Below are 22392 nucleotides of genomic sequence, written 5' to 3'. Positions count from 1 at the left end.
TAAATAAATAAATAAAGTAGTGGGATGGGTAGTTTTTTATTTTTTATTTTTTATTTTTTATTTTTTTTAGCTGTTGTGGACTTGTGAAAGAGTAAGAAACTATTCTTTGAGCTGTTGTAGACTTGTGGTTTGGTCCTCAGATTAGTTCTGTTCTACTGAGTATTAATAATCTAGTGACACTTGTTTGCCCGCTGACACTTGCTCTACTCTGCTGAAATCTGATATTGTCTGCTCTGCTTAGAAGCTTAAAAGAATAGGTTCTTACTCTTATATGTCGGTGGCCAATTATTATGGGGTTTACTTTGTCTAATGTTTTTAGTAGTCCTTTGAAAAAAATACCAAAAAAAAAGTGGGATGAGTTATTGATTTTTGTTTTTAAAAGTAAAAAAAAATCTATAAATATTACTAAAGTAACAACCGCTGACATCATCACTTTTTTTAAATTGTACACGTGTCAACTTTTCTTTCATTTTTTTTCCCGCCTAAACTTTATTCTCCTTTCATTTTTTTTTAAATAAAATCTAAATATTAATTGCAAAAAAATGTTAAGGAAAACAAATATCAACCTTTTTATATATGTGATTATTCCATCTAATTACAAAGTTCACTAAATTTAATTGTAGACGAGAATTTTCTTTTGTTTATATTATTTTAATTTTTGTAGTTTGATTTATGTTAATAATATCGTATGTAATACAAAGATTTTACGTAGTATAACTGATATGTCTTTAAAATTTACACAATTATAAATTCTTTTATTATATTCGTGCATCGCACGGGAGTTAATCTAGTAAATAAATAAAGTAGTGGGATGGGTAGTTTTTTTTTTTTTTTTTTTTTGGAAAGAGGATGGATACTTGGGTAGGTATTTTTTTTTCTTTTAAAAAAAATATTAAAAAGAAAAAAATCTGAACGCATGGGAATTGAGAATCCTCTTTAATTGACTCTGCAATTATATTATAGACTAGTTTTGTGCCCCGTGCGATACCCAAGTTGTTTATTGAATTTTAAGATAAATTTTCATTCTATATCAAATTTTAAAATATATAATTGATACAAAATTAGTTAGGAATTGATGTACTTTTGTTACGATTTGCTATCTAGTAGACATGTAATGACTAATAATAATGTTGGTGGAAATTTTCGATTTAATTTAATACATTAAAAAAAAAATAGCAAACCCAAAACTTTAGGCAAGGGTTGAACATTTCTTGACTCATAACCTGAAGTGACCTAATCCGAGATGACTCATGACTCGACCCTAATTGACAGGTCTACATAGTATTAAAATTCTACTAGATTGTGAAGTATATTATTTTAACCGATTTGTATATATTATAAATAAATGTTTTATGCTTTAAACTACTTCCTTCACTCAAAAAAATATTATGATATAAAAAATAAATTTGTATGATAATTATTTAGAATTATAATCTATTAATTTTTTGTTGAATAAAATTATAATTCAATTTGTACATCTGAAATATTGGTATTTTATCGAAAATAAAACTCTAAACTAACAATTTTATCCTAAAATTCTATCCAAATAGAATTCTAAATTAATTTTTTTTTATCTTATGAAGTTTATTTAAATCTCCAACGTGGCGCGACACTTGGCGAAAAATTAGAACGTCAAGTGTCACTGCCTCGTAACTTGGCTAAAAGTTTAGCTTTATATATTAGTTATATGGGGGATGTTTGGTAATTAGAGTGACCAAAAAAGAGCTTATTTGACCAAGTTAGAGGTTTGACTGCCCCAATCATCTATTTTGGGTGTTTGGTAAAAAAAGCTTTTTAAATGAGTTGATTGGGGCAAATTAGCTAATTTGTAAAAGCTAAAAAATAGAGCCTTTTGAGTTAGCTGGTTGAACAATAAATATCAAATGACATGTTTACCCTCCCAAATTCTTACCCTAATACTATTCAACCATGAAGCATTCCAGCCGTTTTTTTTACCAAAGCATTTCTCCTTCTTTCCTCCATAAAGCTAGTTTGCAATGGTATTATTATTAACAAGTAAAATAAAAATGCCAATGTCCTAAGTTGTCATTTCATGTGTTCAACTAACAAACAACTACAATTAATAAGCCAATTTTACCAAACAACTCTATATAATAAGCTTTTAACAATCAGCTAGTCAAATCAGCTCTTATCAATCAGCTAACCGTTAATTACCAAACAGGGCCATGATATGGTATATGATATGATTACAAGTAAAAAAAATTAAAAAAAAAATTTACAAGTACTAATAAAATTTGTTAAATAAAATAAAATAGAATAAAATAAAAAAAGTAGCCTATCTAAAAAGCTCTGTCCTTTCTCTCTCTCTCTCTCTCTCTCAGTTTCCCTGAAGCACATTCAACTTTCTCCATTGAGCCGATTTCTATCTTTAATTGAAGCAGCTTCTGAGGTAAGATGTTGGGTTCTATTTTTAATCATCCTATATCAATCTCACATTCTAGGGTTTATCGTTAATTTAATCCTCAGTATATTCAATTTATGGTTCTTCTAAACTCAAATTTTGAACTATTGCTTATAATGAAGTAGTTACAAAATGAGAAGAAAGTTATGAGCTTTATTTTGATATTTGAATCTAATTTTCCCTTTATGTTAGGATGTAACTATGAAATTGGACCTTTTTCTCCTTAAATTTATGAGTATTATTTGATAATTGAATCAAATTTGGTTGCTAATGTGTTGCAGAACCCTTTGATGAAATTGGGACTTTTCTCCGTGGGCGCAGGGCGACTGCCTCTCCTACCCTGGCTCAGGGACGGGCCTGTATTGATTATAAATAAGTATGTATCTAGTTGGTTATAATAGTGCTACATACCTGTTTCACATTTTTTTTATAATTGCTTTGTCATAGCAATGTGTTACTAGGTGAGGTTAAATGATTGCAATGATAATGGATTTCTGTGTAATCTCGTCGAAGAAATTTTCATATCTTATGTCTGCGGGGGTGTACCATTCATTACCATTTTGGGTGTGATAGTAAGTAGGAGGGGATGTGACAAAAAACATAAGCTTGGCTAGAAATTGTATTTCTTGCAAATGGGTGCATTTGGTTCACCTTGAAGAATAAGTTTTAGGGTTAATTAGGTCTACTTAAGTGTATATATAAGATAAAAAAATCAGGTCTAATAAGTTAACTTTACTTAAGTTGAGGAGGGAAAGCAACATACAATTATACAAGTTGGTGCCGGAACCATGCTTGGATTTAAAAATTTGTACTTGGTTTAATAAATACTAAAATTGTAGTTTAGTCAATGTAAATTGGTTATCTATTGCTAATTATATTTTCAATCTAGCTTAGGAAATACTTTATACTTATAATGCAATATCTTTCCTGAAAAAAAAAATATAAAATAAGGAGCGATACAATTAAAAAAAAACAATTTAGTGTATTCAATAATTGAGATGTAGGGGAAAAATAAAAAATACAGAGTAAAATATAAAAACCTAAGTTCATAGAATATGTTGTTAGTTGTCATAAATGCTTTTGCTGAAATATGAAATAGATATAATATTTTCAAGAAAAACTAGAAAATAATTTAAAAGAAAATGTGGATTTAGGAGGGAAAATTCTCCCAACAAATTTCACTTTAGTACGAGTATTTAATATGATTACGCCATTTATTATTGATTGCTAAACGAGCTTAAATGTAATGGGTACGAATTTTTAATACGGTAGAAGCAAGCACGTTTCCTTCTCAGTGATAACAGATCTAAAGTAAAATGTTGGTGTGAAAAGTGTAAGAAAATGGCCCTTAACTGCCCTTTTTTTTTTTTTACTGTCACCAGGGCACTTTTAAAACAACCACTCCGTAGTATGGACTGTGTCCATCTGTGGCCATCTCTTCATACTGCAATGGAATATTTTAATCATCAATCGATTACAGGGAAGTTCTTTCACCTTACCACACCTCTAAGGTGTTCATTTATGCCCTTAGCCGTCTCAAGCGCAGTCAGCAGACTACAATCTGTAGGAGCAGTTGCTGCTGCAGTATGTGAGTCCTCTGATCTGAATTCTGAACCGGATAATTATCCAAGTTCACATGGCAATGAGGTTTGGGGTGAAGTTGGAGGAATTGCTGGCCCTAATTCTGGACCTGCAGAGACTTGTAGCACAGAAACTCTAAGGAGGCGGAGAATAGGCTTAGCAAACAAAGGAAAAGTTCCCTGGAACAAAGGCAGGAAGCATAGCCCTGGTAAATGTTGCATACCATCTGGAGTTGACCTCCATGACTTGTGTTCTTTGCTGATTTTTGTGAAATTGATGCAGAGACTTGTGCACGGATTAAAGAAAGAACCCTTGAAGCCTTAAGAGACCCCAAGGTGAAGTGAAGTAAGAAACATTCAATTTCTTTTCACCATTCTGCTGTCCAGTTCTATTTATGTTCTATGTGGTTTAGCCGGTTAAGGCTTGGAATATCACTATCAGACCCTGTATGTGATACTCTGCATGGAACCTCTCTTACTTTTCCTGTCAGTTCCCTAGTATTAACTTTAAAGGATATTGATTTTATTTTGCTTGCTGATTCTTAGCTCTTTGCTTCATCTTTCATAGATATTGTAACTTGTGCTTTTATTTTAATTCACGCTTTCAGATAAGAAAGAAGATGTCCGAAGCTCCACGCTTGCACAGGTAGTCCTTCCTCTTCATGTCTTGGAATATTTATTTGATAAGAATGGAAAAGAGTGTTTGGGAATTTCAAAATCATGTCTCTATCATCATCAGATACTGTATCAAGTCAGGCTCTTATGTAATTAATGGCTAAGAAGTTTCATTATATTGTTGTATTGAAAAGTATATGAGTCTCTATACGGTAAGATTTATTTTTGTTGCGTCTCTTGTACTGTAAATCATTCACCTCTGCCTTTTGAAAGTCTGGAACCACCACGATTCATTTTCGTCGCAAAGTTGCACTATATTCGCGCAAAGAATACATATATGGCTAAGGTACTTTGTATCAATCTACCATTAGCTTGATAGAGGGAATACTGAAGGGCAGGCAATTAAATGTTGTGCATATATGTGTGGAAGTGATAAGGGATGAGATTTAGAGCGGTGCTACACTGCTATGATTGAAGTAATTTTTATTTTTTTACTTTATTTTTTTTTTTGAAATAAAATTGATTTATAAATAAGTCATACGGCATCTACAAATAGATTTAGATCTAACAAATACATTATAATTGAATCAAATAAAAACATTCCGTAAGCAAAGCTACGATCGTTGTTGCAAATCGTACATTCTTTATACCCTCTTTCATATCACTGTGAATTACAGCCTTCTTCGGCGAAGGGGTCTATCGATGTGTTGTAGCCGTGTAGAAAATTTCCATCTGCTTCGTTAGATTGTTGTCGAAATATTAACCTCTTTTTCAATCCCGCACAAAATTACCTATGAAACAACTGTATAGCAATCCATGAAATAAAAAAGCAAATCCTCCCTCAAAAGAGAGAAGAAAAACCCGGTCTTTCAAAGGAGCCAAATCCTCCTAAAGAAGAAGAAAAACCCTGTCTCTCAAGGGAGAAATATTCCTCCTAGAAGAGGAAATGTTATTATAAACCTAAAACAAGAGAAAAAGCACACAAAAACAACGATTGGGGCTTTCCACCGGTAAAAACTGATAGAAGCCCCTTCAAAATTTAACAATGAGGGTTTGGGTTTTAGAGAGAGAAGAGAGGAGAGAGAGGCTAGGGTTTTTGTAACAAAGCTTTATAAATTAATACATTTGTCTTGTCTATGATTGAAGTAATTGACCATTTGAAGGCCTTTCCTTTTCCTCTTATGTTACAATTGTCGGTGGTAAGGATTTATTTTTTATCCTTTCCTGTGGTTTGTAGGATTCACCTGTACCTGAGTCGGGAACTACTCTATGCTTTAATTTTTCTTTTCGTTTTCTATTTTGTTTTATCTTTTACTACATACTGGGAAGTCTTTTTTTTTTTTAAAAAAAATGACTCTGATGCAGTTTATGTCAAAACTCATTCAAAAGTAACATTTGAATGATTTGATGGTTTTTCTTTTCGTTATTCCTTATAAAAAAAAATGGAAATAGTAGTTGTACTTTCGATTAAATGTCTATCCTCTTTTCTTGAGGGACGATGTCTATGTTAAGAGTCAGCATTTTTACCAAAAATCAGAACTCAGGATCATAGCTGTCTGCAAATTGTTTGTCTACTTTTAGGCCTAAGAAGCACCAGATTCCATTTTCCTAGCAAACAACAATCTTTAGCCAAATGCAAGTGAATTTCTTGGCAAAGTAAAGCTTTATTTAGTTTCTGTGTTTTCTGAGTCCAATATATTAAAGTTCTTTAGTTCTTGTTTATGTAAACTCATGCAACCAGCCAACCATTAAGATTTTTGTGTGACTATTGACTTTATCTATTTCCAGAAGTATGTATCTTTTTTAGTTCTCAACATGTAGTGTTGGAGAGTTTGAAAAATTGCATTGTTTGATTGCATTAATTTCAAATTAGATTGGATAAGTGTTGATCAGCCTTGTTTTTCTGTGATCCTTGAATTAGTTGTCAATGATTTTTCCATTGAAGCTATGACTTGGAAGATACTCTTGTTGACTTTTGGGGAATATCGATTCATGCAGCAATTAGCTTAGCAAGGGCTTTAATTAATTTTCCTTAACTAGCTGCGTAGCTTCGTCATTGAATTTTTCAAGTTGATGACGAGTCTAGAGTGGGGCAAGTGGGCAGTTAAGGTTACCACTCACTAGCATAGATGTATTGCATGCAGCGTGATTCTTCTCAAGTTTCTCTGTGTTACTATGCCTCATTCACATGCTTCATAGACCTTTTCAAGATTACTTCATCTGTTATACAATGTAGTTGTAGTCTTTTAGTTTATCCATTATTAGTTGAAAACTAGTTGTCTTGGTGTAAAGGTTGTATTCTGTATTGATAAAGTCCTTTTATTATTAAGAACAAGAATCTGGATTCTGCTGAATGCCTTTTCTGTAGCTATCAGCCCTCTTATCGAAGTTAGAAGTTGAAAGCTTATACAATTTTGTTTGTTTGTTTGTTTTTTTTTTTTTTTTTTTTTTTTTTTTTTTTTTTTTTCTTTTCATGCTGTACTGATTTTGTAGAGCCTCAACTTTTGTTGCCAGCATACGTATTTTGCAGAGCATGGCCCTGGCTGATAAATATTCAATTTCTCACTCGGAAGGGTATTTCTTTCTTGCAGTGAACATTCCAAGAGGAAAATTGGTTCTTCTCTCAAAAAACTGTGGGCGGAGCGTTTGAAAAGAAAACGTGCAAAAGAAAAGTTTTATACCTCATGGGCTGAAAGCATTGCAGAGGCTGCTAGACGGGGAGGAGTTGGTGAAGAACTACTCAATTGGGATAGTTATGAGAGGCTGAAAGTTGAAATAGCCTTTCGACGACTTCAATGGGTTGAGGAAAAGGCCAAGGTAAAGGACATGAAAAGGATTCGAGCAGAGAAGAAGGTACAGAAAAGAGTGCAAAATGTAACTCGGGTTGCACAAAAGAAGTTGGAGCTCAGACAAAAAGATGAATTGAGGGCCAAAAAGAAAGCGATGAGCCGTAGAAAAAGGAGAGAAAAGAAGGAAGAGCTAGGTTCTTCAACGGAGTTAAACATCACAGACAGATTAGTAAAGGTAAAATGGCTATGCTTACATTTTGTGTTGTAGATTGTCAATTTTAAATAGCTAATGTATTTTCACGTTGTCATTGGAAGGCCATGCATGATGTTCTTCCCAATGTGATTTATACTGTTTCTACTGTTAATATTCATACAAGTTTTTACCTTTACCTCAGCCTACGCGAGGATGATTAGTGAAGGTATATATATTAGTATCTTTTATTATCAACATCTTTTTTTCTCAGACTAGGAAGAAAAGAAGTAAAATTTGGGATTGCTGAAGAACAGGCTGGGACATTTATGTCATTTGTATTTGTGTTTTTTCCATCTATAATAGTTTCTGAAAGGGTAGTCAATTGTATGATATGATGCATGTATAGCCTTGAGTACATCAAAATTATTATGCAACAAAAGTGTTGCTTCTTTTTCTTTTTGATCTTAGAATGCAACCCGTCCATTATTCCTTGGAAAGATCTTAGAATACAATGTGTGAAAAAAGGAATCTCTGAGGAAAAATTATCTAACAAGATATAGAGAATATAGTTATGTTCTCAAGACATTTGACTATTTGTTTACTTTGTGGAAAGTTTTATATTGTGTGTTTCTCCTATCTTACAGATGTTTGGAAAGAAATCAACAGATGAACCTTCCTGCAGTCAGCCTGGATCAATGATTTATCTTCAGTCAGCACTGGAGAAATTCGACATTGAATCCATAAAAGCTGAACAGAGGCGTAGCACAGTTTCACTTGCAGACCAGATTCAAGCTGCTAAGAGCAGAAGACAGCATATTGTCACCAGTAGATCTAATATTACATCAAGTCCATGAGGGTAAATTCTTGGCCTTGTGTTGAAGCAATTAGTGCATACCGTCACCCTAATGCCAGGAAAGGTGAATACTTTGCCTTTTGAAGTCTTGGTCAGATTTTCCTTTTCCTTGGCCCATTGTTTTTGGTAGAGCCATAGAGGTGGAAAATGGATCACTTAGCTTGGTCATATTCGGTGTACCATAGACTAGTTTATGATGGAAATTAAATCAATTATTGTCTTGTTTTTTCAGGTTGGTTCGATTTCGGTTTGGGTCAGTATTGGGACATCCAATTCCTAGTATAGTTTAGGTTGGGTCATTTTGGATCTGGTAATTCAGGTCGGTCAGTTTTGCCGTTTAACGAGGATTCCTCAAAAGGGCATCGGCTCATTGCCCAAGAATTTTTCTTTTAAAAGAGCTTTGGGCAGTCCCTAATTTATCCTCTAGTTTTTTGCGACCTGCCTTGATTTAGACCATGTTATCTTGTAAGTTGTAACTAAGCTGCAATTTATGTATATGTCGTTAGCCATACATGTGATTTAGAACCAATCCTTGACATTTTAAATTTGATTGTAGTAGATATAAAGAAAGAAATGTTTCAGCAAATTTATATGTACGTAATACGTATTTGTAATGTACTTGTTTAACCTGAGAATGCTTATCGAAATAAAGCATGCATGTATGTGATTATGGGGTTATGGCTTTGTTCACTTCCCTCGGAAACAAATTGTTTGATTTTGTCTTGTCTCTTGGTTGGATTATGCAACCTCATTTTCAGATTTAATTGAAACAGTGCTTTTGAAAAAAAGACAAAACATTTAAAAAAATCGGATGTACAATTAAATATTTGTATATCCACTTCAAAATTACCTTAAAATGAACAAAAGTTACCCTAAAATGAATGAAAGTTACCTAGTATGTATAAGTTATCTTGATATGAATAAAAGTTACCATAAATTCAACAAAAGTTACCTCGATGTATACAAAAGTTTTTGCAAAAAAAAATTTAATCCAAATGTCATTTGTACTTGAGGAATACTCAAGGACTTTAAAGAAATTTATTCGGAAAGAGCTGAATGTTATTATCTTCCGCAATTAGACATTTGACATTTTTAGGATTTACCATCGAGCGCTATTTGATTTCAATGAGCGGCACCAAAAAAGTCTTATAGATACCTATTTTTCCATGATATCTCCCATTATGATATCCTTTAATATTTTTCCTTGTCATCATACCCCATCATCCATTTTGATATCATGGAAGATGCACCCCCAACAATTATGTCTTTACACTCAACTTTGATGGTTCGCTTCGAACCATCTAACAGAGTCATCATCAGAGATAACGACGGAATCCTCATGAAGACATCTAAGTTCAACTCTAGCAACATTAAATATTCATAAAAGAAGCTACATCTCTTCATATAGGAGTCAAACTAGCTCTTCCATGTGGTATTCAAAACATTCGAAGGTGTCATCAACTCAATAAAAGACATTTGGTAGTTCCTTGGCAGATCGAGCATATTATCAAAGACATTCATTCCCTCCTAATTTAGTTTCACAATTATTGGAATATCCAGCATATCTACCGAAAAACAAAAAAATTGGATTGCTAATTTAGACCATTTAGTATTTGGTGTATGGATATTAATATTTGTAAAACTTTAAACCGTTTAAAATTCTTTGTTTTGATACATTAGAAATTTATTTATAAAAAGAAAAATTACAAAGTTTTTTTTTTTTTTTTTTTTTTTTTTGGTGAGAGCCACAAAGACGGAGGTGAGAATCGATCCCAATATCTCCTGGAATCGGGAGGGAAGCTTTAACCACTTGAGCTATCCCTCACTCTCTCTAGTTTATGATTTGGTCATAGATAACAATTTTGTGCGATTTAGGTTCTAAGATTTTAGGCTTATATAATATCATTGTAAGCCCAATATTGAAACTGCCATGGCATGGTACCTAATAGATCTTGGTTCCAAATATTTAGAAACCTGAAACGTGATATGTTGCACCAAGTTCTCGATTTTGTAATCCGAAATTGAAACCTATGCTCTATGTTCCAACATCAAAATTGTAAGTTCTTAACATCTGATTACGAATTTTAAGTACATTGGTATTTTGCTCACCCTAGCAATTACAAGACCTAAAGAATCACAAGGGTTGAACCGTTGGAAGTATCGACATAGTCCTTTATCCTTACCTTAGCAGGAAAATAAAAACATACTCACCCCCCTTCATTCCTTTTTCCATTATCTGGATTTCTTTTGGAGACAGGAAGAACTTGCTTGGAATTAAGTTTGCATTGAAGTTAAGAGACAATAAAAAGGATTTGTGCTATTTAAAAATGGTTAATATTAACAAATCAGTAGCTACTCCACAATCAGACAATCTCCATAAAACATTCTATTAGTATCAAAGATGTCTGTTGATCCATGCTTTAGATGAGATCCTATAATAATAGTATTAAAAATACATCAACCATGCCATTAATTGCAGATGGAAACTAACTTGGTAAAGTCTTGGGGCTAATACCAACAATATGCTCTTCATTTTACAGTTTCTGATCAAATGGAGTTTCAGTGGAGTTGCAGGATGAAAGCCAAATCCATCAGCAAATCATTGAGCAAGTGTTGTTCGGGAATCAATTACCTCTATAATGGAAAGAGGTCAGCTTAGATGGCGTACAAGATCTGCATGCAAAGCATGGCCAGCCTGTGTTAAAGAGAAACATGCAACCGTGAGCGTTAAAGAGCAAAATCATACTAATGAAGTAGTGTAGACAGTATCCAAGTAATCTTTTACATAATGCAAACAAAAGAATTAATTCCATGCAACATGGCTGCATGATCAGGATATTGATTTGGCAGCTTAAATGGAAAATACTTGCTCTGCATCAAGATAAAAGAAAACTACAAAAAACAGCTTAACCTAAGCTTGAAAACCCTTGTATTACTCCCTCTCTCATACTCAGATGTTGCTTATACAAACATATGAAGGTGCTTGTCACAACAAAATTCATATTAGCCACTGGAAGCCATTGCTACAGTGATACTATCCCTCTTCCCATTTTCAAAGCAAAACCAGCAGACCTATAATTAAAGACAAAACTTGTACTACCAAGACTCGTATTACATGATCTCTCAGAAGTATTGGATAGCTAAATCAAGTTGCAAATTAACTGCAAAATTACTTGATTTGGCCAATGATGCTCTCTCTCTCTCTTTCTTCATCACACGCATCATTCATTTTATCTCTCTCTCTCTCTCTCTCTCCTCTCCTAAAATACCATGCATCCCCTCCACATTGCACTTAAACAGACAAGTACAGTATAGCATAAAATGTTCAATAAACTTGATTGAACACAGTACTACCCCACAGTTGCTGGTTTGATTTCCACTATTTACAATAACCACTAGTCCACCATAATACCATATATCCCCCTCAAATTCTATCCACATGACTGTGTGTCTGATCCACATAAAATACCAATTATAATTACCAAGCCCACATCAAGCTCATATTGAAAGCTTTAAAAACTTTTTTGCATATCAATAGGCAGTAGTATCCATCGGACTTCATAGTGCTTTGATTTCCATCATTAAAAACCACCATCCCTGCTACTAGAATTACTAGATCTCCTTCATCCTCAGATATTGGTTTTATAAATGCATTACCATACACCGGCATGGAATTTCGGTCCAAAAAAAGCAGAAAGCCTTTTGCAATTAGTGGAAGGGAAGAGGAATAAGAAGCAAGAGAGAGACAGTTAAAAAGACTCATTTGATGTCACCAACACCCTTTTCTTTCCCATCATCAAGCACAGGCCACGAAACTGATGTTTATAGTCTTGTAGAAGTTAGCTAGTAATTACTGTGGACCAAGAATATCAAATCCTTTGCATTTTTTCTAAGATATTAATGTGAAATAGATATTAGTGTGAAATAGTATGCTTGAAGTTGAAATTTGGAAATTGCTCAGTGTCAAACAAGACACAATTCAGTAAACAGAATAAGTTCCTAGCAAAAAATCTCAAACTAGGAAACTTAGTAAGAAAGATAAGCAGTCACACCTCACTTGCCCTCGCCCCCGCGCCCTCTCTTTACCGGATAAAAAAGTTAAAAATGATTAAATAAACTGCTCAACATATATCGTTTTTATGTTGTATTTTTTTTTAAAGGAGAATTCGCACAAAAGACCTTTAATGGTAATTATTTTTTAAAAAAGACCCTTTTAAAAAAGGTGGCAAAATAGAAGCTTATATTGTGTTTTGGTTGTGAAAAGGGACCGTATGACGGGTTCTGACCGTTGACTATTTTTCCGACGTTGACTGGCACGTGTCTACAAATAAGCCTATATTTTTCCCCCACACTTTGGCTCTTAAAGGGAAAATTTGAGGTCAAAATTGGTAAAGAATTACCCAAAATGCTTCGTTTTGCATCCCAAGTAATGCCTTGATACATATGTATTTTGACACGCAAACTGAAGTGTATCTAGAATAGTAGAATATTTTGTCAATTTTGACCCTTAAGAGCTATAATGACCCCAACAACCTTAATTGAACAATTAATTTTGCTTAAGAACCAAAATGTGGGGAAAAAAAAAGAGAGGCTTTTTTTAAAGTCACGTGCTGGTCAACGCCGGGAAAAAAAATCAGTGGCCGAAATCCATCATAAGGTCCATTTTCACAACCAAAACATAAGATAAGGTCCTTTTTTGCAAATTTGTTTTAAAGGTTCTTTTTGACAAAAAATGGTACTCCCTCCATTCCCAAAAGAAGGTCACGTTTGGTGTTCATACATGGTTAATAAGAAAAATAAGATACTATAAAGCAATGAGTAGATGTCACATATATAAAGTACTTCCTCCTCTCATAATACAATGACTCTTTGGGTTTTTACACGAGAATTAAGAAAGTTATTGATTCCTTAAAACTAATGATTAGAAATACATATGTGCATGTGGGGTTAGAGAGAGATAGAGAGAAAGAAAAAGTAATTGGGAAAAATTTAAGAGGTAGAGAGAGAGAAAATGTTGGAAATTTATGCCAAAAGTAAAAAAAAAAAAAAAAAAAAAAAAGGAAAAAAATTACAACTCGTCAAAAAGAGGGTAATAATGTCAAAAAGTACAACCTTTAAATAGAAAAGGGCTTGTATTTTGGTTTACCCAAAAAGGAAAAGAGACATTGTATTATAAGACAAAGGGAGTATTAAGGCATTATAATTACTTTGAAAATAGGAATATTTGCATTCGAAGTAGGTAAATATTTTTGTACATAGGAATATTTGTATTGAGAGTATGCAAATATTTTGATAAATGGGGATAGTTGCATGAAATATATGTATGTATGACGAAAATGTGTGATAAAATCATTATTAAATGTGGGAAAAAATTGAAACGTAACCTAAAGGGGAACACCTAAAATGACAAACATAACCCACTGTGAGGAATAAAGGGAGTACCATAAAAGGCTCTTTGTGATAAATTTTCTTACAAAAATGAATTCATTTCAACAAATATAAGTTTACTTCAAAATCCCAAATACATTCAGCAAAAATATGTACAAAAGAACAAAGCCTAAAACAATCTTGGTAAAACCTGAAAGTGTATCTATTACTCCCTCCGTCCCATAATATAGTTTTTATTTTCCTATTTTGTAGATCCAAAATGTTGTTCCCGTTTCTATTTTTGGATTATATGTAAAGACCATTATACCCTCACATTTTTAACTTTATTCATTGTACTTCCTAAATTACTCTTAAATTTTGCACATGTCTTATACTTTTTTCCACTTTCGCTCTCTAACTTTTGTCTATAATTGTACTTTTCACTTTTATTAATGTACTTCATCCACTTTCTCCTCCTATTTCTTAAATACCGTAAAAAAACACAAACAAGAATAATATTATGGGATGGAGAGAGTACATCTTTTGGTTGTCATAATAATTAAGAATTTTGACTCTTTCTAAATCAAACCAAACCAAAAAAAAATAGAGAAATCACCTTATAAGCAACAATGTGTGCTATAGGAAGCCCTTGATTGCCAGATTTTGCAAAGATAGAGAGATCACCAATAAGATCCAAGACTTTATGGCGACAAGGCTCATCATGGAAACGCAATAGTGAATTTAACCAACCTTTCGAGGCACTGCACAATTAAATTTTGCACACTACTTTGATTATAAATTCAGAATACCAGAATAATACAAAATTACAACAGCAGAAGCAAATGTCAAAACAGAAATAGGTGAGGCTTTATGGAAAACTTTTAAAAGGCCATACCTTTGATTCAGAACTCAAGCATAATTAGTCAATTATAGATTAAAAATAAAAAAGAAAAAGGATTAAAGAAAGCATTATCCCAGCTTGCAACTTTAGAGGAAAGTGGATCTTTACAATGATAGAGGCTTATTTTGTACTTGAAACTATACGCGTTTCTTCTATGAGTGAACTTTGTCAACATAATCCTACTTGCAATTCTACAATGAATAGTTCCAAGAACACTACAACAACGAAATGTTTCCAAAAGTAACTACAAAACCTAATTGGATATAATAAGATGCATGGAATTCACAAACTTCCAAAAATATAAATTGTCAATGTTCAAGTGTTTCTAGTGAAGGTTCCCAAAAAGAAAGAAAGAAAAAAAAATTCAAATTCGAATTCAAAAGAGAAAAGTGAATGAAATAAAATTCAAAGTTTGGTTGTTTCATTCAAGTTCTGTAATGTTTAATCTTTTGAGTGATCAAATGTAAGTGTTGGAAAAAATTGAAAAAGTGGATTGATTTGCTTGATGAATTCTTGTGAAGTTGAGTTGGAGATTTACGGTTATTATTTATTTTTTATTAGCTTTTATTAGGATATTTGGCTCCTCAAAGTTTAGTTAAACTCTCACATTTTACCAAATATTTTATATTCTTTATCATTCAATGAATGATTTAATGTATGCCGAGTCGAGTTGACTATTAGGTTGAGTGCATGTCTTTTTAAACACATGAATATTGTGAGTTTGGGGGGGCATTGTTCACATAAAAAGGAGTAGGCGAAGAGCGATTGAGTAAATCTTTTACTCGCCACATAAATGAGAGTAGAGTGTGTGAGCACTAGTCTTGAATTGAATTCTAAATGTTCTTGTGGTTTTCCCATTTGACAATTGTTAGGGAACATTGTTAGTCGAATGGATTTAATTGGTTGACTTTGATACAAATTTGTAAGGTTCGCCAAGAATTATTTTATTGGTTTGTTTTGTATTTGGGGTGAAGTATTGATTTTTATGTTCATTGATGAGTCTTTGCTTAGAGACATGCAAAGGTTTGACTTGAGGGAATTAGATGTGTGTATTTTATATACGATTTTTTTCCCGACTCGTCTCGATCAGGGAATAAAATCGTACATAAATTACACATCACCTCTCAATCCTCCAAAAAGAATAACACTCTTCAAGTTGATGGCATGCTACTAGAGGAATGAAGAAGATTGGTTTTAGGACGCTATTGCGAAACTAGAAACTATTAGTCTTCCTACCTAGGCGAGCAAAAGATTTCGTAGGTTTGAACCTCTTACATCCAATACTTTTCTTTGCACTTCTTGTGAAATCTCATGTTTTGCTCGTTTTCTCCTGCCATCCCAAATGCCTAGCCACAGAATTTGGTCTTCCACACTAGCTCGCTTTTTTTTTTTTTTTTTTTTTTTTTTTTTTTTTTTTTTTTTTATCTATTTCACGTGTAAGATGATTAAGAAAGCAATTGCTCCACATCTTGTTTTAAGATATGGTGGAACCATTTCAATCACCACAAACAAATATTGCCATGGAAATGGTGATTGAATCCAAGACCTTCAATTTAAAAAGTTTTTAAGAAAGGGATAATAGAAAGATGCACTGATGAAGCAAAAAAAGAGATTTCTTCCCTAAAAATGAAACTCAAAAAACGTCCAAAAGACGTGAGTAATTTCAATGAGAAAGGGAAGAGGATAGTGGGGGAGACAAAGGGGTGTAATCGACTTTTCATGTCCAAAAAATAAAGGGAAAACAAATAGAAAGACCCACAAGGCCACAAATGAGTTGTTTAGATGGAAGCCGTTTATGGGTAATGTTATTGAAGGAAGATTGTTTTTTTTTAAATAAAAAAATTAATTAAAATACTGTTGTTTTTGAAGTGTATGTTTAATCGATAATTTTTTATCGTAATTGCCATTATATCTATCAACAATAATATTTACAAGAAGCAATATGTTAAACTCATTACGTAATGATTGGATCTTAAATAATCTATTAATACAAAAACTATAATCTCTCACTGTCCCAAAAAAACATTCATGTTTGCCTTTTTTTACGTGTTTTTAGAAAGGTTAATAAAAAAAAAATTAAAAAATTAAAATTAAAAAAAAAAAAAAGAGTGAAATAGTGAGGTTCGGTGGGTCAAAAGTGAATAAAATAAACAAAATAGTGGAATTTAGTTGATAATAAGTGAGTAAAAAAAATTTTAAAAAAAATAGTGGAGTTAGGTTAATTAAAAGTGAATAAATTTGTTAGAAACAACCTTTTATAATGACGTTTTTGTGATAAACAAACTTTTAAAAAATCTTGGCAACTCAAAACCTTAAACTAATTTTTTTTTGGAAAACAAAACCTTACCTTTCTTTTCCGACTTTGACCAAGCGTTTTACGACATTGACCAAACATGTGCAAGTCACATGAGCCCATTATTTTCTATCTCCACCCTTTTCCCGCCAATTCCCCCACAACCTTCTCTTCTTCCTTCCTTTTCCATTTGCAACACCCTTCTCTTTTCTCTCAAATTTGAAGGTCCAAATCCTCCCATTTTTTATATTCTAGTGCCAGAAATCTTAATTCGGCCAAGGTAGGTTATGTTTCCCTTTCTAATTTCTTCTAAAATTTGTAATTTATGCATAATGAAAATTAGGGTTTTCCTCCTAATTTTTAAAAGAATCAAATCTTCCGTATTCTCACAATTCTATCTGAAAGAAGGATGCTATCCATTTTTTTTTTTTTTTTTTAAATTAAGACTTCATGCTTTGCCATAGAACAATTCAAATTAAAGGCCATGAATCAATCTCAATTATTCAACAAAGAGTCATGATTTGTGATGAAAGCATCAACAAACCTTGGCCATGTAAATCATGTGATTAATTTTAGTGAATACATTAGTTTCAGAATTGTATATAAGGTAAACAATATTTTGATTTGATAAATTTGGAGGTATATGATAAACATGGTGGCTAATTGAAAAAGGAAGAATTTGAAGGAAATGTGAACAAATTAAAGGAGAATGAAAGAAAAGCTGGGGGGGGGGGGGGGGGGGGGGGGGAGTATGAGATCTATTTATTGAATTTTTTTTCTTGTAATTTCCATCCAATTTCTTTTCTTCAACGATGTGCTGAAAATTGATGGGGTAGGAAAGATCATGAGGTGAAATTGGATACATATATATATATATATATATATATATATATATATATATATATATATATGGGAAGTTTAACTTGTTGACGAAAGAGCTCACGTAAATTAATCACATGATTTACATGGGAAGTTTGAAAGGATAGGGAGTGCAAATAGAAGAAAAAGGATGGCATATAGGGGAGAAAAAAGAAAAAAAAAAAAAAAAAAAGAAGAGCTCATGTGATTTGCACATGTTAACGAAAACACTTGGTCAACGTCGAAAGTAAGGTAATGTTGTGCCTTTAAAAAATAAAAATTTAAGGTTTGAAGTTTCCAAAAAACAATTAAAAGGTTGTTTCTCACAAAAATGTCATAATGAAAGGTTTTTGACAAATTTTACGAGTAAATAATAGATGAAGGTGAAATGAGACTTTTATTTAGGGACAATGTTTAAGAGTGAAATGAGACTTTTATTTGGGGATGGATGGAGGAAGTATAAACAAAACCGCAACACTGCACATCAAAGTATGCAGACACAAAACAGTTTTACATTATGTAATTTAACTTGTGTCAGTAAGATTAGAGGCCTTACCTACAAACAATAGCATTCTCTAGTGAACCACCTTTTATAAGTCCCATTTCACGCATCTTCTCCACCTGTCGTGAGATTTAAAATAAGTTCAAAACCTGATACATTTTTCCGGCCTAGATTAAGTTGCATTCACATGGACAAAATCCAATATGTGTCATTAGAAATATAAACAGGAAAAGAAGAAAAAAAAAAAAAACTGAAAATAATTCAAACACTAAAAAACTGTATAAAGGTACTCCATTGAATGAGGCACAATTAGACAAAATTCAAACTAGGATGTTTAATTCTTTCTTTAATATCATCAACATTTTATTCACCATAGTAGCAAAAGTTTAAGCATATAAGCATTAGTTTATAGGTATGAATACATATTTCAATAATCAAAACATGATTAGAGTGCCAAAAATTTATTCAAGAAGAAATTTCTTAAATTTACCTCTTCATGAACACAAAATGTTCTGGCATGAGCTATCTCTGTTGCATAGAAAGACCCGCTAAAAATCTTTGAAAAAAACCACTGGCAACCAATCAAAGGTACCTGCAAAGGCAAAGTGATTGAAATTAGTTTCCAAAACACTTTTTACAGAAAGCTAACTAGCTCTAATCTCAATTTTTTGAAATAAAATTGGAATAAAGACATTTGCAAATCATAACTAGATTCTTGTTATTTTACAGATATCTTCTATAAAGATCTGCAGATGTGTGCTGTATATAGTAACCTACCAAGCTTGGTAAAGCAATTCACTATCAACGAAAACAGAAAGACTAATAGATACAATAGATTCACAAACAGTCAACAAGGGATAATCTTTGATATCCATTTTTTAAAACTTGTTTGTCATTCTATACCATATAATAATCATTTCTAAATGTGTCTCAATGTATAAAAAAGCTCAAGGCGCACTGAAGCGAGAGGGGTTCTACTGCGCCACCGCGCCTCATGTGAGCCTTGGGCGCTTTTTGTGCGCCAAACCCAAAACGCCTCGCCAGACCATATTAAGCTCTCACCCCTGATCACCTTGCGCCTCAGCGCCTAGGCGTGCCTAAGGCGCGCTTTTTCAAACACTGATGTGTCTTTACATTTTTGGTTTTCAGGTTATGTGTACGTTGAAGGAAAGAGTGGAGAAAGGAAGGATGCAGAATATGGGGTTCAAAGTCTTCAAACTGATTGGAAGTTCAAAGGAGACAGGAATCAAAATTGTGGCTATTAAAGCACATGACGAAATATTGGTGACAAAAATGAAATGATCATGCAATGTCAAATTGTAGGTCTATTGTGCTTTTATAAGTATGTTTCATGTCATTAGCCCCTTATGAAGTTATTGCAGATTTAGAAGCTCAATATATGTTATATCAAATTGGCAATAAAAGAGTGATTATGGAGTTCACATGAAGATTAATTTAGAAAATGGACTACAAGCCAGGGTTACGAATCATGGATCATTTCTAAGGATTTTTTATGGTTTACATACTCTCTTCATGACACCAACCCATGCGAGTAGCCAAGTAAATAAAGCGAGTGTGTGTGTGTGTGTGTGTGTGTGTGTGTGTATATACATATATACATATATATATATATATATATATATATATATATATATATATATATATATATATAGAGAGAGAGAGAGAGAGAGAGAGAGAGAGAGAGAGAGAGAGAGAGAGAGAGAGAGAGAGAGAGAGAGAGAGAGAGAGAGAGAGAGAGAGAGAGAGAGCTATTGCACAAGATAAAGGTCAAGAACAGACAATTAAGTATTCCTTCTTCTCAAGCATGACACTTGAATCAGTTATTTAACACTCCAACAGATGCATAGTCCATATCTGTAAAAAGGTGCAACTGTCTTGCATTGCAACATCATCTTGAGGTAATTACCTTCAAAGTTAGTACTATCATAACACAAATCAATCTTACTCAAAATTTGTACTAAACTCCTAGTATTGCCCCTTTTGCCCTTTTCTGAGGAATTTGAAGTAACCAACAATCACATGTTTTGTTTTGTTTTGTTTTTTTTTTTTTTTTTCTTGGAAAGAACAATCACATGTTATGTTAACATAATGCCACATGGCCTGATGAGGCTCAACCTTGTCTTACTGGAAAATGTACCACATTAATAGGATTCCAAGATAGCAAGAACAGTTAAGCAGCACAGATAAAGTGCTAATCGGAAAAGAAAACTACATAAAACCAAGAATCAAATTGTTTGACAATGAAATGCCATGAACAAAATATCAAAGCAAAGGAAATTAGCAAAGATTGAACCTCTGAAAAATTGATGCCGTAACTAATTTGAATCTCCTGGGATGGAAAAGCTGCAATGAATGAGTCTTTTCTCCTGATATGAACAGGCATGTTGACATATGGCGCCATCTTATCACAACTATTGCCCTCTTCATCAGTGGCATCCACTAAGCCAGTCTGTTCGATTGCTTCCACCCACTCCCTTGCCGAACCATCCAAAATGGGTATCTAATACCATAATCGTACTAATTATCAAATTTTAATCTATAACAGTATTCATGTTTACCAAATTTCATACTCTTTAATTAGTCATCTACATCATAGCCAGAGCTAACATTTTAGTAAAACAACGATTTAAACCATTTGTGATAAAACTGTTTACATCATAATAAAAGAACTGGCAATTGATCTAGACCTGTAAATCAAGTGTGCATATTTACAAAGTTGGTCTTTTTTTGGTTAGTAAAGTATTATTCAATCTTTTAAAAAATTGATCTTTAACTTTAATCTTACTTTTTACCAATTCAATTAAGGGATTTTCTAACGTGTGCTCCTTCCGCGCTAATGACACACGACATGACTGCAAAGATTCCCAATTTGTAACAAATAAAATGAGAATCTTTCCCTTCTTGATTAGTCTAAGTCGATGAAGTTTAAAACTTTCCGATCAGCATTCTGAATCTATCCTAGGATCGCCTCAACAAAAGCTTAAGTTGATGGTTTGATCTCGGGGTTGGTTATATACTCTTATCATATTCTATTAATTCATAAAACCCTATTTGTTCCAAGAATTACAAAATCAGATAATGTCACCAATAAATCACATCTATCACAAACAACATTCAACAAAAATAATCCCAACAAATTATTAATCAAGATGAACAAAATTCACAGCAATAACCAATTAACGAAATTCGAAAAGCGAAAAAACAACCTCAACTATAGGGTCATCCGGGTTAGCGGGGGTGAGCTCAATACAGCAATTATCAACCCCAATTGCTTCCAAAGCTGAAAGCAGATGCTCAACAGTAGTAACCTTAACACCATCTTTACAAAGCGAAGTACAAAGAGGCGATTCTTTGACAAAATCAATGGAAGTTTCAATTAAATTATTACCCACTTTGAAATACCTCCCTTTTTTGGCTAACTCCGGCCATAACTTGACCTTGGTTGATCTGCCTGAGTGTAAGCCAATGCCATGCTTTTCTATGCATCTAGATAGTGTTTTTTGAAGCTTCCCCGTCTGATTAAATACCAAGAAATTGAAGAAAAATGACAGATTATTCAACTATTGATGTAATTCAGGAGAGAGAAAGAGAAGTGAGAGTGTTTTGGGGCGTACTGATTTCCATGAAATTGCTGCTGAAGTCGCATAGGACTTCAAAGGGTTGAATGACATTTTTTTATGGGAGAATTTTTGGTTTTGAATGAAGGTATTTATATGCAAGGTTGAAAATTTTATTTTATTTTAAGGTTGTGGTCAGGGCTGGTTAAACATGACCTGACCTGATAACCCGACTCGAACCCGACCTGAAAATAGTGGGTTAGGGTTGAGATTTTCAACCCAAAATCTTAAATGGGTCGACACAAACCTAACCAGAATTTAAATGGGTTAGGTTAAGGTTGAAAATTTCAACCCGAAAATAGTGAACCGAAAAAGAGTTAAAAACATAAAAATAAAAATAGAAGAAACAGCCCAGCCCAATTGCCCAAAGTAAATAGGAAA

General features: G+C 33.0%; 2 protein-coding genes across 3 annotated transcripts; one reads left to right on the top strand and one right to left on the bottom strand.

Moving 5' to 3' along the window:
- Positions 1 to 2290: 2290 nt before the first annotated feature.
- Positions 2291 to 9077, top strand: LOC145563865 (uncharacterized). The gene is made up of 7 exons (XM_081624276.1): positions 2291 to 2410; positions 2704 to 2798; positions 3805 to 4211; positions 4286 to 4338; positions 4611 to 4648; positions 7209 to 7641; positions 8244 to 9077. The coding sequence occupies exons 2-7, from the start codon at positions 2713 to 2715 to the stop codon at positions 8451 to 8453; spliced, it is 1227 nt and encodes a 408-aa protein (XP_081480402.1). The 5' UTR covers positions 2291 to 2410; positions 2704 to 2712; the 3' UTR covers positions 8454 to 9077.
- Positions 9078 to 10768: 1691 nt separating this feature from the next.
- On the bottom strand, positions 10769 to 22071 carry LOC145563863 (putative UDP-3-O-acyl-N-acetylglucosamine deacetylase 1, mitochondrial). Of its 2 annotated transcripts, XM_081624275.1 has the most exons (8): positions 22009 to 22071; positions 21787 to 21909; positions 21601 to 21674; positions 20688 to 20894; positions 18864 to 18965; positions 18428 to 18492; positions 14436 to 14580; positions 10769 to 11147 (listed from the first exon to the last, which is right to left on the bottom strand). In XM_081624275.1, exons 2-8 carry the CDS (start codon positions 21878 to 21880, stop codon positions 11103 to 11105), a joined length of 732 nt encoding a protein of 243 aa, XP_081480401.1. In that variant the 5' UTR covers positions 21881 to 21909; positions 22009 to 22071; the 3' UTR covers positions 10769 to 11102. The 2 variants fall into 2 exon arrangements, with proteins under 2 accessions (XP_081480401.1, XP_081480400.1); XM_081624274.1 differs by having other exon boundaries at positions 21601 to 21909; positions 22009 to 22065.
- Positions 22072 to 22392: the final 321 nt, after the last annotated feature.

This window comes from Chenopodium album, chromosome 10, assembly GCF_948465745.1.
Source record: "Chenopodium album chromosome 10, dcCheAlbu1.1, whole genome shotgun sequence".
Classification (NCBI taxonomy): Eukaryota; Viridiplantae; Streptophyta; class Magnoliopsida; order Caryophyllales; family Amaranthaceae; genus Chenopodium; species Chenopodium album.
This window is presented reverse-complemented; position numbering and strand designations above follow the sequence as displayed.